At 32.5% G+C, this 16,272-nt stretch overlaps 2 protein-coding genes across 3 annotated transcripts in view; both read right to left on the bottom strand.

The window, feature by feature from the left end:
• LOC105140887 (protein MAK16 homolog) overlaps positions 1–1,053 on the bottom strand; it is a 4,076-nt gene extending 3,023 nt beyond the window's left edge. Inside the window, exons 1-3 of the mRNA XM_011047927.1 lie at positions 829–1,053; positions 601–710; positions 5–66 (exon numbers count right to left, since the gene is read on the bottom strand). Of these exons, the coding sequence (XP_011046229.1) occupies positions 5–66; positions 601–710; positions 829–890 (234 nt within the window). The 5' untranslated portion in view covers positions 891–1,053. The remainder of the gene's footprint in view (positions 1–4; positions 67–600; positions 711–828) is intronic.
• Positions 1,054–7,056: 6,003 nt separating this feature from the next.
• Positions 7,057–13,118, bottom strand: LOC105140886 (C2 calcium/lipid-binding and GRAM domain containing protein). 2 transcript variants are annotated; one of them, XM_011047926.1, is made up of 10 exons: positions 12,403–13,118; positions 10,357–11,556; positions 10,055–10,237; positions 9,680–9,963; positions 9,312–9,428; positions 8,685–8,947; positions 8,458–8,599; positions 8,284–8,319; positions 7,654–7,926; positions 7,057–7,555 (listed from the first exon to the last, which is right to left on the bottom strand). In XM_011047926.1, exons 1-10 carry the CDS (start codon positions 12,764–12,766, stop codon positions 7,316–7,318), a joined length of 3,102 nt encoding a protein of 1,033 aa, XP_011046228.1. In that variant the 5' UTR covers positions 12,767–13,118; the 3' UTR covers positions 7,057–7,315. The 2 variants fall into 2 exon arrangements, with proteins under 2 accessions (XP_011046228.1, XP_011046227.1); XM_011047925.1 differs by lacking the exon at positions 8,284–8,319 and having other exon boundaries at positions 8,422–8,599.
• Between the last annotated feature and the right edge of the window lie 3,154 nt (positions 13,119–16,272).

The raw sequence follows: 16,272 nt of genomic DNA, 5'->3' as shown, positions 1-16,272 counted from the left end.
CTCTTTCCCATAACTCATTGGGTTTATGAGCTCTCTCAATAGTCTTCATATATAAATAAAAGATACCTGTTCAGAAACACACAAGCAGCTAATTCAAAAGCAAATCCATCATCTAATTCTCACAAATATACGTAAAAGACAAGATTATTAAACTGTAACAGACAAGACCTCAAATTAGATAGGTATCTACATAAATCACATCGCCAGATCCAATAATACATCTAACCAACCAATGCTTAGTGACAAATAAGATCAACACCTCCACAAGAAGCTAAGACTCCGTTTTAAGTGGATCATAAAGCCAACTAAGGATTCAATCCCAAATCAGAACTAAGCAATTGACAAGAACCAACTCAATCCTCATTAGCAAGCCATTAGTTACTAATCCAACATCGGGAAAGCAGAAACCGAAACAGTAATAGCTTACTACAACATGCCCTGAAAAACCCAGTATAAATTTCTAATTTTCAACACAAAACGGAAAATTTTTTTATCAACAATCACTCATCCTCTCTACATTGCTCCCAACAAACAAAATTCACTTGAGAGAATTGAAAATTAAAAAAACAAAAAAACATAATACATAAGGTAAAAACATACCATCGTGATCACGGATAGTTGCATAGCGACTATTAGCAAGAGGGCAAGAGCTCCGATTACAAATCCCAGTTATGTTATATGGGTTTCTACAAAAATTCCCCGTTGTGATTCTACAATAAAAACACAACAAACCCACCAAAAAAAATAAATCAAATTAATGATAATTTAAACAGATTCAAATTCAAAACATTACTATATGCTAAAAAAATTAAAAAAAAATGGTTTTACTTGGCCATAAAACTGCAGTGATTGTGCCTGATAACTTGCCATATGACCTCATCGTGCTGCATTTTTCTTTCTCTTCCTAACTACAATAATTTTTTTATTCTATACAAAGAAATTAAAAAGAAAGAAATATGGCGAGCTTTGGAGGTTTAGGGTTTATGTTCTGTCTCTGTATCAGTGAACTACCAAAACCTAAAACGGGCGTTGCCGTTTCTTCCTCTTCTATTCCTGTTTTTTTTTTTTTTAAATAAAAATAAAAATTCGTGAACGTATGGGGTCCACAAGGCTAGAATGGTTACATACTTGTACATTTAATTGTGACGACAAATAATGTCCTGCCATGTCAACGTTAGCTGTCCGAACCATTGTTCTCATACCAGCCCGAGGGAGGGACATTATTCTAAAAACTGGCCCGGCCCGGCCCGAAGTCCCATCAACCTAGGATCCAGACCAGGTTGAGTTTTGTTTTGCACCGCCCATGTAGTTTACCTATGCAAACTCAGGTGACCGAGTGGATTAACTAACGATCCAAGTGACACTATCATAATTTAGATGAGACCTTGTAAATATATTTTTTTAAAAAAATTATGTTAAAAAAGACTTTGTTTTAGATTATATTTAAAAAAAAAACAGTAAAATTTGAGCTTGACTTGTTAATCCCGAAAACCCATAACTTACATTAGGTCTTTAAGCTATGATTTTAAACTTTAGCTAGCTATTTAACCATGAAAAATAACATAGCTAATAAAGTCAGCTTAGTTGATGGGTTAATCTAGCAACTCACTCTATTAGAACTTGACTTGTGTTGATTTTGTTTTCAAACCAGGTCTAGAAGCAACCAAGTCAAACTCAAGTGACTTAGAAGGCTAAACACGAATAACCTAAAGGGTCAAACTCGGGTGACCTAGAAGGCTAACTCGTGACTCAATTGATTCGATCAAAATGATGAGACTTGATTAAGTCAAATCCAAGAATTTTATTTTTATTTATTTCCAAAGCAATGTCATTTGATTTAAAAAAAAAAAGACTTGAAATGCCAACATTTTAGGATAGATTCGAGTTGATCACGTTAAATCATGAATTGACCCGACCAACCAAGGATTCAAGAAGTTTCTAACAACTTTTTCTTTTTGAAAAGATATTTTTTTATTTTTTTTATTTTTATATTGACCATTTCATAAGAGGATTATGAATTTTTTTCTTGTCTTATGTCAAGATTAAATGTTGTTTTTTTTTAATTGAAAATAGAAGGTTGCATAAATAGTTTAGATCAAATCAAATAACTATTAATAAGTCTTCATGACTACATAATCTATTATATCTAATATAATAGAGAATTTTTCACAAAAAAATTTTAAAGAACATACTTTTCCATCTCTATTTCTTATGTTGGTCAAAGCTATAACGAATCAATAAGACTTAAGCTCCATTTAATGAAAAGATCTAGTGAGTAGTTTTTTATTCTAATTTTCACCATTACATATATTTTATACCCCACACTAATAAATTTATTGGACTATGCTGATTAAATCTTAAGGCTAATAATAAAAAGAAGATAAGGATCTAATTTCTTAATTGTAATAGAAAAAAATAAAAAGATTTAAATTATAAGGAAAAGCATAGATAACCATAGCAAGCTTGGTTTTTATTTATATATAAAAAAAAGTTGAAAACATATTACCCTTTTTAGTTACTAAAAGCCCCTCTGTAGTTTAGTGAAATGACTAATGATTATGATTATGACGTTAATGTTAAAGAGAAAGGTCGATCTTCTATAGTTGGAAGGTGATAATAGGATGGACAGCAAGTGATGAGGGTGGGAAATTATTTACATAATATGTGATTGATTGTCCTTTTTCTATTCATGGAGAGTGTACATGGTTTAAGCTTGCATATGATGATTTGGGTAGGTTTTCTTATACTTATTATTCCTACCAACTTGTAAATTGATATGGCCAAGGGGGAGACTTGATTAAGTCAAATCCAAGAATTTTATTTTTATTTATTTCCAAAGCAATGTCATTTGATTTAAAAATGAATGTTCGCCAAGAAGGTTTTATTGAATCTATAAGATTCAAGATTCAATAAAACCTTCTTGGCGAACATAGTTTTCTCCCTCAACCCCTTTGGCCATATCAACTTACAAGTGTATTGAGTCACTTGAAGATTCACCGAACGATGAAATTATAGATGAGAAAAATATGTTTGAAACACATAAGTCTTGTATTTTAGAAGATGAGCAAGGAAAAAAAAGGTAAAAAGAGGATGATAACATTAAAAATGATGGTGAGAAAGAGGAAAAACCATGTATGAAGTCATTTAAAGCATAATTTTTACACCCAACCTGATGGTCGACCTGGAAAAACGATTGGGTCACGGGTCAAATGGGTTGGCTTAGGTCAATCCAAAAAAAAACTTTTTATGATAAATAACCAAGGCAAATAGATCTTACAATATAATGTAAACTCAATAAACAAAATAAATAAAACAAAATGACAAAAACATCCAATGCATCATAAATTCTACACCAACCTCATCGAAATCAACCCCACATTCAGTAGCTAGACTCTTAATCAAATCAGAAGAGGAATTATTCGCTACAATAATTAAATCACGACCCGAGTCAACAAAGTCAAGAACAACAGCTAAATTCAATGCACAATCAAATCCAAAAAAAATCTCAAATTACAAATTATTTCAAGAAAACAAAAAAAAATTCGTAACAAAACCCATTTTCTCAAAATGAAAATTGAACCATAAAAATCATAACTTGATAACAACAAACAACAATTTGTTTGAAATTAAAATTTTACTTTCGATTGAAGGAGAAAAGAGAATTAAGCCATCATATAAGTATCATATAAGTATTGGCCATAACGTTGCAGGGCAAGTTTTGGGTCATCAACAAGCTTGAAATCAAGATCAAAAGAACAAGATTTGGAAGAATTAAAGAAGATTGAGTGGGAAGATTTAAGCGACAAGTCATTGAGGAGGACTGAGAGGCAATGATTTGTTGGGAAATCTGTGGAGAAAGAAAGGGAGAGTGGGAAGGAATGTAACCAATAGAATTGTTAAGATTAAGAAACTGTTTCTTTTTATTTTTGCAGTTTTGACTGCCTAAGTGAGAGAGTAAGAGAGAGAGAGAGAGAGGGAAGCTGGAGGCTTATCAAAAACTGATATGGCTATGAACTTTGAAGAGAGACAAGGATTAATTGATAGTAAAAAGCTAAAGTTAAAAACGACGTCGTTTAACTTATATATATATATATATAAATCGAGTCTCAGCTGGGTTTACTCGGTTTGACCGGCAAGGTCGATCGGGTTTTTCCAGGTCAATTCCCTTTTCATCAACCCGACTCGGTTCTAGCCCCGGGTCAGCCAAATCCCCAGATGACCTGCAAGGTCAGGCCAGGCTTTAAAACACTACTCGGTTCTAGCCCCGGGTCAGCCGAATCCCCAGATGACCCGCAAGGTCAGGCCAGGTTTTAAAACACCAATTTGAAGACTCAATGGATGATGTAATTAAGGATGAGAGAAATATCCTGCCAAGTCGGGCCGGGTTTTAAAACACTGATTTAAAGACTCAATGGATGATGTAATTAAGGATGAGAGAAATATATTTGAAACTCAAAAGCCTAAGATTTTAGAATATGAACAAGGAAAACAAGAAAAGAATGATAGAATCATAGAAGATAATGAGCAAGAGAAAAAACTATGTATTTTTTTTAAATTTTTCCAAAACAAAAAAATTATGATTTTTTTTGTCTTATATGGAGATTGGATTGTTGTTTTTTCTGATCAATGTTAACAGGTTGTATATAGAGTTTAGATCAAATCAGATAACTTTTAATAAGTTTTTATGACTACATAATATGATTTGATCTATATTATGTAGTCATACAAACTCATGTAAAGGTTTTGATATTTGATGTCTCCAATGTGTTTGGTTAATTGCATAATAAAGTTTCCAAATATGAAGGATTTTTTTTTTTTCATTTAAGGAGGCAAAACTTCTCTAGTTTTGGTATGACTCGTAATTAGATCAAGTGAAATATTTTTTGAGATCTTTTTTATTGAAAGATTATTATTATCTATTATAATCTAGATGTCATACATATCGAGAAGAATGTATTTAACAATACTTTTAGCATAATTATAAGAAGTGAAAGTGAAAACAAAAGACAAGATGAAAGCTATATTGAATTTACCTTTGTATTGTGATCATGAGAATATAAAGTTGATTAATGATGGGTTTTGTGTTGTAAAGCCCAAAGTCATATTCATCTTAGATAATAAGAGGCAAGTTATTCTCTATGAATGGCTAAAGAGTTTGTGATTTTCTAATGGTTATGCAAAAAAAATATCTAGATAAGTGGATATAGAGAAAGCATATTGTATGGGATGAAGATTCATGGCTACCATGTGTTTATGCAAACTTTTATTCCTATTGCTTTTCAGGATTTATTACCAAAGTGACTTGTAATGCATTCATGAAGATTAATCACTTTTTTATTCTTTATGAATGGCTAAAGAGTTTATGATTTCCTAATGGTTATGTAAAAAAATATCTATATTAGTGGATATAAGGAAAGTATATTGTATGGGATGAAGATTCATGGTCACCATGTATTTATACAAATTTTTATTCCTATTGTTTTTTGGGATTTTTTTATCAAAGTGACTTGTGATGCACTCTTAAAGATTAGTCACTTTTTTAGGGATATATTTTTTAATAAGTTTCATACCTAACACATGCAGCAATTTGAAATAAACATCATTAAGACCATTTACAAATTTGTAATAATCTTCCCTTCCTTATTCTTTGACTTAATAGAGCATTTGTCCATACATTTAGTGTATAAGACAAAGGTAAGAGTTCATATGTAATATAGATAGATATATCTATTCAAAAGGTAAGGAATGACATCCTAAGTAATTATCCATTATTTTTTTCAACATTCAATTATTCATCTTTAATAACATTTATGCATATACTTATTCAACTTCAAGAGAAAGGTTAAAAACAAAGATTATGTTGAGACTTCGATATACAAGGCTTAAATTGTTGAATAACTTTACATTTATCTTGTGTTATTTTGAGCTTCACTTAAGAACAATAAGCAATTGCATTCCCAGAAATGATGGTGGTGGTAAACCATTTCTGAGTGAAAATTTAATAATATTTTATCATCATGGATGACTTTATCAAAAAAATCAGTTAGGAGAAGATATCTAACAGACTTTAAATTTAGACAAATATATAATTAAATGCTACTTAACTGTGATGAATTAAGACCTTTTATTTAATAAGTCATTTTTTCAATTATATAGAATTCTCATTAATTATATTAAATTATAAGATTGATAATTGTACTAATTCAATAACTTATTTTAAACAGTAATATCAATTGTTGTTATGTCAAAATCCAGATGTTTTTAAAGCTCAAGTATTCCAATTACAAGATGAACAACTCACCGTGTGGTTTAAAACACATTTAAATATTTAAAAATTAATAACTCCAAGGTTTTGAATTGGTTGTATTTTTCCTTTGATTGTTAATATTTGTTAAATATAAACAGGTGTTCAATATGGATGCAACTAATAGATTGAAATTTCTATCTTTAGGTCTTGAAAGAAAGGTTTAATATTACAATGAATATCTCATTAATGAATGTCTTTTATATAAAATAATACGGTGAGAATATAAAAACTCATAATAGTGGGGTATATATAAATGATTTAACTTCTAATAAACTTGAATTTGATTATTATAATAAATTAGATGAAAAATTAAAGTTTTTACTCGAATGATTGAGTTGTGATATTATATCACAAAATATAGATATTATTGATATGATATCAATAAAATAATTATAGGTAACCCTCACCATTGTTTGGTAGAAATAAATAAAAATGATAGGCTTTGTAACATCACCAATGTTTTCACTTTCGCTAATAATTTCAACAAATATATTATATATATTCTTCTTTCTTCTTTCTTTCCCTGAACATAAACAATGAGGGTTTTTTTTTAAATTTAAAATGAGTGAATTTTTTTTTTTGGAGCAGTTAGTTGTACATTTAATTTATTTCAGATTGACAACGGAGGGTATTCAAATGTTGTAGCTTTGTCTTGTTTATTTCTTTTATATAATTATAGTATTAGTGAAAAACAAAAGATGATATTCGAGAGAGAGAGAGAGAGAGATTAAAGAAAAAAAATAGTCCGAATAAAGCATGCTTATTACTTGATATAAAACCTTACGTAAAAAACTAATTAATGAAGTACAAAGACGCATCATACTCTAGGATTTCGTATTAATAATACTTGTTTTGGATTAGACATGTCCTTGGCTCTAGAGGGATTGAATATGCCCTTAATCCTATTTATATCCGTAACATGTTTGATGACCCAAGGTCCATCTTTTGCCAACTTGAATTTGGTGCTAGTTGAAAGACATTAAGAAAAAGAAAGAAAGATATATAGCATCAAATATGCATTGTAGCATCTTCGTGTCGAATGGGATGTTGATCATGATTTGCAAAAAGTTTCTCCCTCTTGATCAATTCAAATACCTCCTTTATTATCTGTGTGAATTTATCACTTATGTTTCGAGTGATTCTTTGTTGGAACTTGGTGCTTTTCAACCAGGTGATCCCAACATGAACACCACACTTACATGCACCATGAGCAAGGGAGGATTTCTCAATCTGGTACCGAAGATTGACCTGCGGACAGGGAACGAAAAACAAGATCAAGGAGAGAACCAGAACAATAAATGACTCGTGTTAGCCGTAAACGTCTGTATAATAAGGAGACATCATACATGGAAGTAGTCAGCAAATGGGACATCATGCATCACCGTGAGCTCATTAACAGTCCACCCTTTATCATTTTCAAGCGGAGATTTATGTTGTGTGCAGGTGACTTCCCCTCCAAAGATTGAAATATGGTGTTTGAATCTGTACGTGATTTGCCGTTCAAAAACTCCAGGCTTTACTGACTCCCATGCTGTAGTTGCATAGCTAAGACGTCCAGATTTTTCCATGATTTCGTGCTCCATCTTTCCTCCATCAAACATTTCCATCAGTGATTCTACCTGGCAACATCACCACAGCTTTCAGCACCAGTATCACAAGTAGCAAAACATAAATGCTGAATCTTACCTCGATTCTGAAAGGTGTATGCAGAATTATCATTACAAGGCTTGAATGTCAACTCTTAGCCATCATATCAGAAATACTCTACATAAAGAGTCCTAATCCGAGTCTCACTAGGTATCAACCTTATAGTTTAAGTTGCAAGCAAATATAATAAGAGAAGCCACATAATCCTCATCTGTTTTATGGTCTTAATGCTACTTCATTAGACAAATTTCTGATGAAACGCTCTTCTACTTCATTCAATAGTTACAAATGAAATGGAGAGGTGAATGAGACAGGAATTATTTTCTTACACTAATAGGAAGTTCAGCAGAGAAAATCTTGGGCATCTTTACTTCTTCAGCACTCACAAAGCATCCATAGTCTTCAAGCATGATTCAATTGTTACAAATGAAATGGAGAGGTGAATGAGACAGGAATTATTTTTTTACACTAATAGGAAGTTCAGCAGAGAAAATCTTGGGCATCTTTACTTCTTCAGCACTCACAAAGCATCCATAGTCTTCAAGCATGATGGACCGTTTTTCTTCATCTTGAGGCTGTTCTTCAGCAAGTTGTGCTTTATGCTCAGGGATCATTGTTTTTGTTTTCCACAAGGCCATGATTGTCCTATTGATACAACATGGTGAATCACATCAGCTCCAATAAAAGAAATGTACCATTTTGAGTCAAGAGATTATTCGTCTCACCGAACCTGCTAGCAATGTTGAATGAAATAAATGATTGGAAGTGGTATCTTAGCCTGCCTTCTTCATCCTGTGATTTCGCCCAACGTCTTGCATGAAGACCTCTTCCCTTTCGCAGAATTATGACCAGAAAAGGACTACCCACGGATGATAGTGATGGAGGATGCACTTGGATGTCTTCGATATCCTCCAAGAGAAAGAAGAATTTTGTTTTATTTCCAAACAAATTGGCATAAAAACCAAGAATTCTTGCAGACAGAAAAAGCCTTCCCTGCATTTAAGAGACATCTCAGCATCAGGCCATAGGTATTTTGGAAATAAATTAGCAAGACTAGTATGCAAGATCATCCAATGCGTTATGCATAAATTTTAAGTTTATGTAATATGTTACTATTATTAATAGTAAGGTTAGGCAATTGTAGGTGTTATTTGAAAATTTTATAAAATAAACAACGTTTTAGGATTTTAGTAAAGAGGTCATCTGCAGTTTTGCCGATTCTTACAGTGGTTTCACATCATGCTACCGACTTATATATTTATTATATTTAAACAAAACGAACTAATTAAATTACAATAGCCTAATAATCAATTGCTTTTAAGAGTGAAGAAGTAGAAATGGAAACCATAACTCGCACCTGCAAAGGCATTTTCCTCTTCAGGTGGCATGTAAAATGATTGATGAGATATTCTTCTGGTGGCAACCCAAACAATTTCTGGAAAGTCGAATTCCTGTGAGGTGATGGTAAGTTCAACTGCGACAATGTGAGATATAATTTAGATTAAATTTCTATAATAGAAATGAAAGGCAATAAGAATGTAGATTCATTAATGGAATCCTATACCATGTTTTTTTTCTCTGACTCAAGAATCTTATGAACTTTAGATATGAGCTACCAAGGGGACATAATAAACTCTCTAATCCAAGTGTGAAGTAGTTAACTACACATGGATGATGTGAAACTTCCCGTTAAAAGTAATTCCAACAGATATCTTTGGTGTTTACCTTCTTCCCGACTTCCTTCTCCATCTTTGTTAAGTACCCCATTACAGTTTCAACACCTTTGTCGTTATCTATAAATATTCGCAAGTGTAGCTTTGATTGAGAAGACTGCGAGAGCTTTCCCTCAAGGGGAATCCACATGTCTGCTAGTTCAGTTGATGTGTGCTTCAAAAACATTATCTCAGCATGCCCAAGTGAGGTGGCCTGGTCAAATGGACCGTCAAAATCAAAAACTTCCACATCTAGAACTGAGGGTGGTTCATCCATTGCATCAAACTCTTGTATTTCTGCATTATGTAGCTTCAAACATGGTTTTGCACATATAATTATAAATAAAAAAAACATATGCAAATAATCCTCAGAAGAAAAACACCTTACCATTCCATTGGGGATCACTCGAATGAAGCTGTATAGAACTTGTTCTTGTTTTACCATTACAGGTTAACACTACATAAGGATCTGACAACCCTGTCGAATCCAAGGATGGTAAATTGGTGCCTTCAACTAATGCCACAGTAAGAACCCATCCTTCACCTTGGGCTCTGACACCGTGGTCATTGCCTATGAAATAGTTAATAAATTAAACGAATCCTAGGATGGAGTTACATGAGTGATAACAATTTCAGGGTGGTTTAGACAAAAGTTTGAAACAAGATACAAGCAGTTAGGATAAGATTTACCTCTTTGAAGCCTAGCTTGTATGAAGTGTTTCATCATGTTACAAACTCGTTCCAATTGAATGACTAAAATTGCAGAAGTGATGAGCTGTCCAAAACTGTCTGGTAAATCAAGACCATTAAATTCCAAACCTTGGACTCTGCTTGGCTCACAGAAAACAATATGCACAACTACGTATAAAATCATAAAAATGGCGGACACAGCTGTAAAATTCCAGAAGTAATCTGATGCCAATTGCCATTCTGACTGGTGTGCTGCTTCCAACTTTGCCAGCATATGGTCCTTGTTTGATGAATCCATAGAATCCATGGTCTTAAAATTCTGAGCCAACAAGTTGGCAAACTGATCAAAACTCTCCTTCAGTCCCTGCCTTGCTCCACCTTCAATCATACCTTTCATCATTGTGCTTTTACAGAAATTAATTCCCCATGATATTAAAAGGTGGGAAGATGCTTCTCCTGAAGATATTTCTGGACCAGGCAGTATCTTGTATAGCAACTCAATGTTGAATGTATTTCCATATGGAACTTCTGGAGTGCTAACATTTGTCAATACTGCAAATTCCTTTCCATCTGCGTTTTTATAGGTTTGCTCCTCGGTAGCTTTAACGGACTTAACTAACTTTGTTGCAGCTTTTGTATAGGAAACAATTCGCGTTAAATAAGACATATTTGCTGATTTCCATGTCCAAGGCCCCTCTTCAGCATCTGTTGTTCCCTGCAGCTCTTCCAGGTCCTTCCTAAACTGTGAATTGGGTGCAAAAAGAAACATATTGAGATCCGACGACGGGACAACATATATTTTATCAAGAAGAACACCACCCTGGAGGTTTTCAGGCATTTCTTGTTCATTATCTCTTGAACTCATGATCTCCAATCCTTCTACGAAACTACAACTTGATGAATGATCACAATCCTCACAATCAGAAGAAGCACTAGTTAACTCTGAAGAATCATCAGTTCTTGAATTTTCCTCGTGCTTATTGAAAACCCTCTCCAAACGACTCATGATGGTCTTCATTAACTTCTTCCCTTCTGCTATCTTGATACGTGGAGCTTTACAGCCATGCAGGCCATGAGATGATATGCATGGGCCTTCAGATTCTTTACAGTCCTCGTTAACATTTGTGTTTGCATAAACAAAGTGGTTAGTAGAAGATTTGTCGCATTTTCTGGTCAGGGAGAGACTGAGAAGAATTTTCCCTGTGCACATAGGTAAATACTAAATTGTCATATATAAAATTGAGGCCTCCATTGCACCTAACATGACAAATCATGCATTCTTAACCTAAAATTACATATGCACCACCGTCGAGACTAAATGAATTTCAACAGAATAAGCAGAAATACAAGGAAAACGTTGCCTATCATGTTGAGCAGCTGATCCATAACTATGGGGAATTTTTTGGATAAGCAATGGAAAATCAAATCCACACAGAAGCATGGTAGTTAATTCCATAACTGGCAATATAGTGTCAAAGAGGAATCATAGTTGCCGAAACATGGAACTCTACAAATTGGCCCAGTCAAGGAAAATCAACTAGCCTTCAACACTCACAAGTTACAATAGGTTCACCCAAAAATTATCACAGAATTGATTGCCTGGTAAATCTGAAGCTAAACAATCACTGGAGGGAAGGAAAGTCATCCTAGGGAGAATCAATAATTGAATTTAATTATAATTTACAATCAGTCTCTGTCAATGAATAAGATAACAGAATGAAACAACCTAAAATCCTATGTGAAGGGTCCAGGCTCAACAAATTATTCTCCAAAAATTGAAAAACAAAATCCACACTTACCACTCCAATCAATGTGTTGGTAATTGAAGCAGGAATTCTCACTCAAATAATAAAATTCTTCTTTATCATCATCAATGCACATCGTCACTTGTTTTATAACACTAAGAAAAATGGGACCTAAAAATTTCAGTATTTCATCCTCAAGCAAGCAAGTGCAAGTTTCATCTTTTGCTTAAACCAAACAAAATTTCAATATATATTCCAATAACGAACACTTTAATAAAAATCTGGAGGTAGCAACACTAACCACAATCCATATTGATAAACTTGCCAGTCATGGGCTTTTCAAGCGAGAACCAAGTAGGTGGCAAGGTCTGATTCTGCTCTGCTGCAACAGACCAAACAGGAATCTGAACCCGACCCACTAAATCCCCAGAGCCATTAAAGAAGCTGCCAAAATCATCATCATCATCATGATTAAAGACAGAGACAACCAACTCTTGCTGATCATTATTACCATTAACCCTGAAAACAAACTCCTCATTCCATACAGGATTTGAGTTGTTTCTGAAAACTCTAGTCTTGGACTTGTGCTTACCAACTTGAAGTATAAAGTAAGTGTCCTTCACAGCCAAGTCTTTGCCTTGCAAGACATAAACATATAACCTCATGGTTGGCTGGCTATAATTAAAAGTCCAATCCTACTTTGAGAGTGGAGAGCTGAAATGGGATTTGAAGAGATTTGAGTTTAAGATTTTCGGTGCGAGATTAGTATTAAAAAGAGGAGGAATATTGTGAAGATGGCATTTGGTTTGGGGCTGAGGGAAACGTGGACATGGGAGATATATGACACGAGATGATTTAACTGTTAAAATATTGAAAGAGGACATGTTGGAAATTGGAAGCAGAAATTTAAGAGGCGGTTGGTTTGGAATTCAATGACGATGACGAGCCATTCTTTAGCCTTTGCGTAAACGGTTATCTCCGCTTTGTTGTCCTCTGGTGCTTCCTCAAACTTTTCGATTACTACTGGTTTCGTACTAGTACTATTGTGCGAGTTATAGTTATCTACTAGTTACGTCGGCTAGCCAAGAGTGCTGGTTAATACTAGTTACGTCGGCTAGCCAAGAGTGCTAGTTAACTTAGGCCCCTTTGTAGTTATGATTTAAAAAAATTATTTTAATTGAAATTAATTTTAAAAAATAAATATTTAATTAAAATTAAGATTGAAAAAAATAAAAAGTTATTTTCTTTTAGAAAGTGAATTCCAAAAAAAGTGAATTTCGGGAAAAGTGAATTTCAAGAAACTAAATTTTATACTAGTTTTTCGAGTAAAACACAATTTTAAAAAAAATTTACAAGTTCATTACAGTACGAGTAAATTTAATTTATCTTAAACTAATTTTTTTTAAATATTATTCATGATTAACTGCACTGGTTTTTCGAGAGAAAAAAACTAAACTTTTCTCATTGGTTTTTCAAAAAAAAAAAACTGAACATTGTGACAGTGGATGGCTCCAGTGTTCCTAAAAATAACCACGAGAAGCAGCAAAATGCTGCATCTCTAATCCTGCGGCTGGGCAACAAAAATTAGTGGGCCCTACCAAGTAAAATCAAGTTTGTTTCCTTTACCAAATATTAAAATATATGGTTGCGGGTGAGGTTCACTCGCATCGACGTTACCAAACAACATCTAAGTGGGTTAAGTTGCACTGCGAATTTATGTTTTATTTTTATAAAAAATACTATAAAAATTTAAAATATAAAAAAATTAAATTTTACCTTAAATCTAAAAAAATTAGGTCATAATGAAAAACCATTTAAGAAAGTGTTTGAAATTATGGTATAGGTTATTTTTCAAAGTACTTTTTATTCTAAAATATATTAAATAATATTTTTCATTTTAAAAAAATTATTTTTGATATTTGCATATCAAAATAATCTAAAAACATAAAAAATATATTAATTTAAAACAAAAAAATAAAAATTTTCATAATTTTTCAAAAACACTTTCCAACCAAGTGCCAAACACTGCCTAAGCTTGGATCCTAATACCAGGACTCAAGAGAATTAGGCCTTGATAAGGGACCTCATTCACTTGGATCTAGCTTCAGGTCCCAAGCTAACGGATTTGGCATCAGGATCCAATTTTTTTTGGGTTTGGGACCCGCTAGACGACGACCCAAGAGAATTGAATCTTGAGGCAGGACCCAAAAGAATTTGGTTATGGCATCAAAACTCATTAGTCTTGGGTCAGGTGCGGCTGTAAGATCCAAGATATTTGGGTCTTAACAACTAACCTTAGGGATTTGACTCTTGACATAGGACCTATGACAATTGGGTCTTTTTACAGGATACATAGTTTTAAGTCAAGTAGGGTTGCAAGACCCGAGAACTTTGAGTTTCTGCTCATGCCACTTCCAAGCAACTTGGATGAGGCATTCTTTTCCAGCACAAAGTTTATTGGGTATGAAAGGGGATTTTTAACCAAATTAATAACAATAATAATTGATTTTACCCTTCAAATCAATTATATATTTTTTTTATAATAATAATAATATTTGTTTAAAATTTAATAATATTAATATTAATACTAATATTAAACTCGTCTGACTCAAGTTTTTATAGTTTTTAATCCATTTACATCAAATTTATAGTTTTTCTTCAATAGCAATAATATTTTTCCAAATTTATTGATAATAATAATAGTAGTAGTAGTAGTAGTAATAATAATAATAATAATAATAATTTTTAATTTTACCCTTCAAATGAAATCTATTTTTGTTTTTCAATATTAATAATAATTTTTCATATTTAAAAAGTATTATATTAATGAATTTAACTATAATAAAAATAATAATATTTTTAATACAAAAAAAAATATTTTTAATATTAATTACAACAAAAAATAATAATATTTATAAGACAAATAATAATATTTTTTATATCAAAAATTTTAATTATAATAAAAATAATAATATTTTTAATATAAATATTTATATTTAGAAACCTAAGAACCTTGGATCCTGACACTAGACCTAAGAGAATTGGTTCCTGACATAGGATCTAATGTGTGGTTCTGCAAATCCTAGGTGCTTGAGTTTTCAGACCTGCTTGCCTGGATCTACAGTCAGACGCGCAGGTTTGACCTTCACACCCGGGGCTTAGCAGCCCCAGCGTAAGGGGTCTGCAGCCTGCTGCTGCAACCATGTGAGCAAGACTGACCCTAGCACCCAAGACTTGGCAGCCAATGCTAGGTGTGTGCAGCTTGGGGCTCGTAGCTCCACCCAAACCCAAATTAACCATTTTCTACCCAACCAAAAAGACAGCTTCACCCTCCTTGCAGTCTTTACAACTCTTTATGGAAATAATAGCTCTATCATTATACTGCTTCAATCCATAATGCTTTTAGCAAAGAGCAAACATAAACAGTCCAATCCACAATAAAATCATTCACAATTTACAATACTTTTAAACAGTGCAATCCACAGTGAAATTACTCTCAGTCTACAGCATTTATAAACAGTGTAATCCATGGTGAAAACACTCACAGTCTATATTAATTAAAATTTACTGATGATTATAACAACAACAATAATAGTAACATTAATTCTTAATTTTACCCTACAAATCAAATCTATTTTTGTTTTTCAATATTTATAATATTTTCTACAAATTTATGAATTATTATATGAATAATATTAATTATCATCAAAATTATAATATTTATAATAAAAATAACAGTATTTTTAATATTAATAGTATTAATTATAATAAAAATCATAATATTTACATCACAATAATAATATTCTTATTTTAATACTTTTAATTATAATAAAGATAATAATATTTAGAACACAAATAGTAATATTTATCATATTAATAATATTATTAAACTTGTCTGACCAAAGTTTTTATAGTAATAATTTTTTAAAAAACTTATTAACTATTAATGATAATAATGACAGTAATAATAATTTTTATTATATTTTTTTTATTTTTCTTCTCTACAGGGTCTCCAAACCCAGCCGCACGAGTCTCTAACCCTTATAGGGGTAGCAGAACCGAAGTGCAAGTCAGAAGAGACCTTGATGGGTGGGTCTAGCACGAGGATCTACAACCCCAGGCACGCAGATCTGCAAACCTGCTTGCTTAAGTCTGTAGTCTTACCATGCCC

The sequence above is a fragment of the Populus euphratica genome, unplaced genomic scaffold (genome assembly GCF_000495115.2).
Source record: "Populus euphratica unplaced genomic scaffold, PopEup_1.0 scaffold145.1, whole genome shotgun sequence".
NCBI classification, from domain to species: domain Eukaryota; kingdom Viridiplantae; phylum Streptophyta; class Magnoliopsida; order Malpighiales; family Salicaceae; genus Populus; species Populus euphratica.
This window is presented reverse-complemented; position numbering and strand designations above follow the sequence as displayed.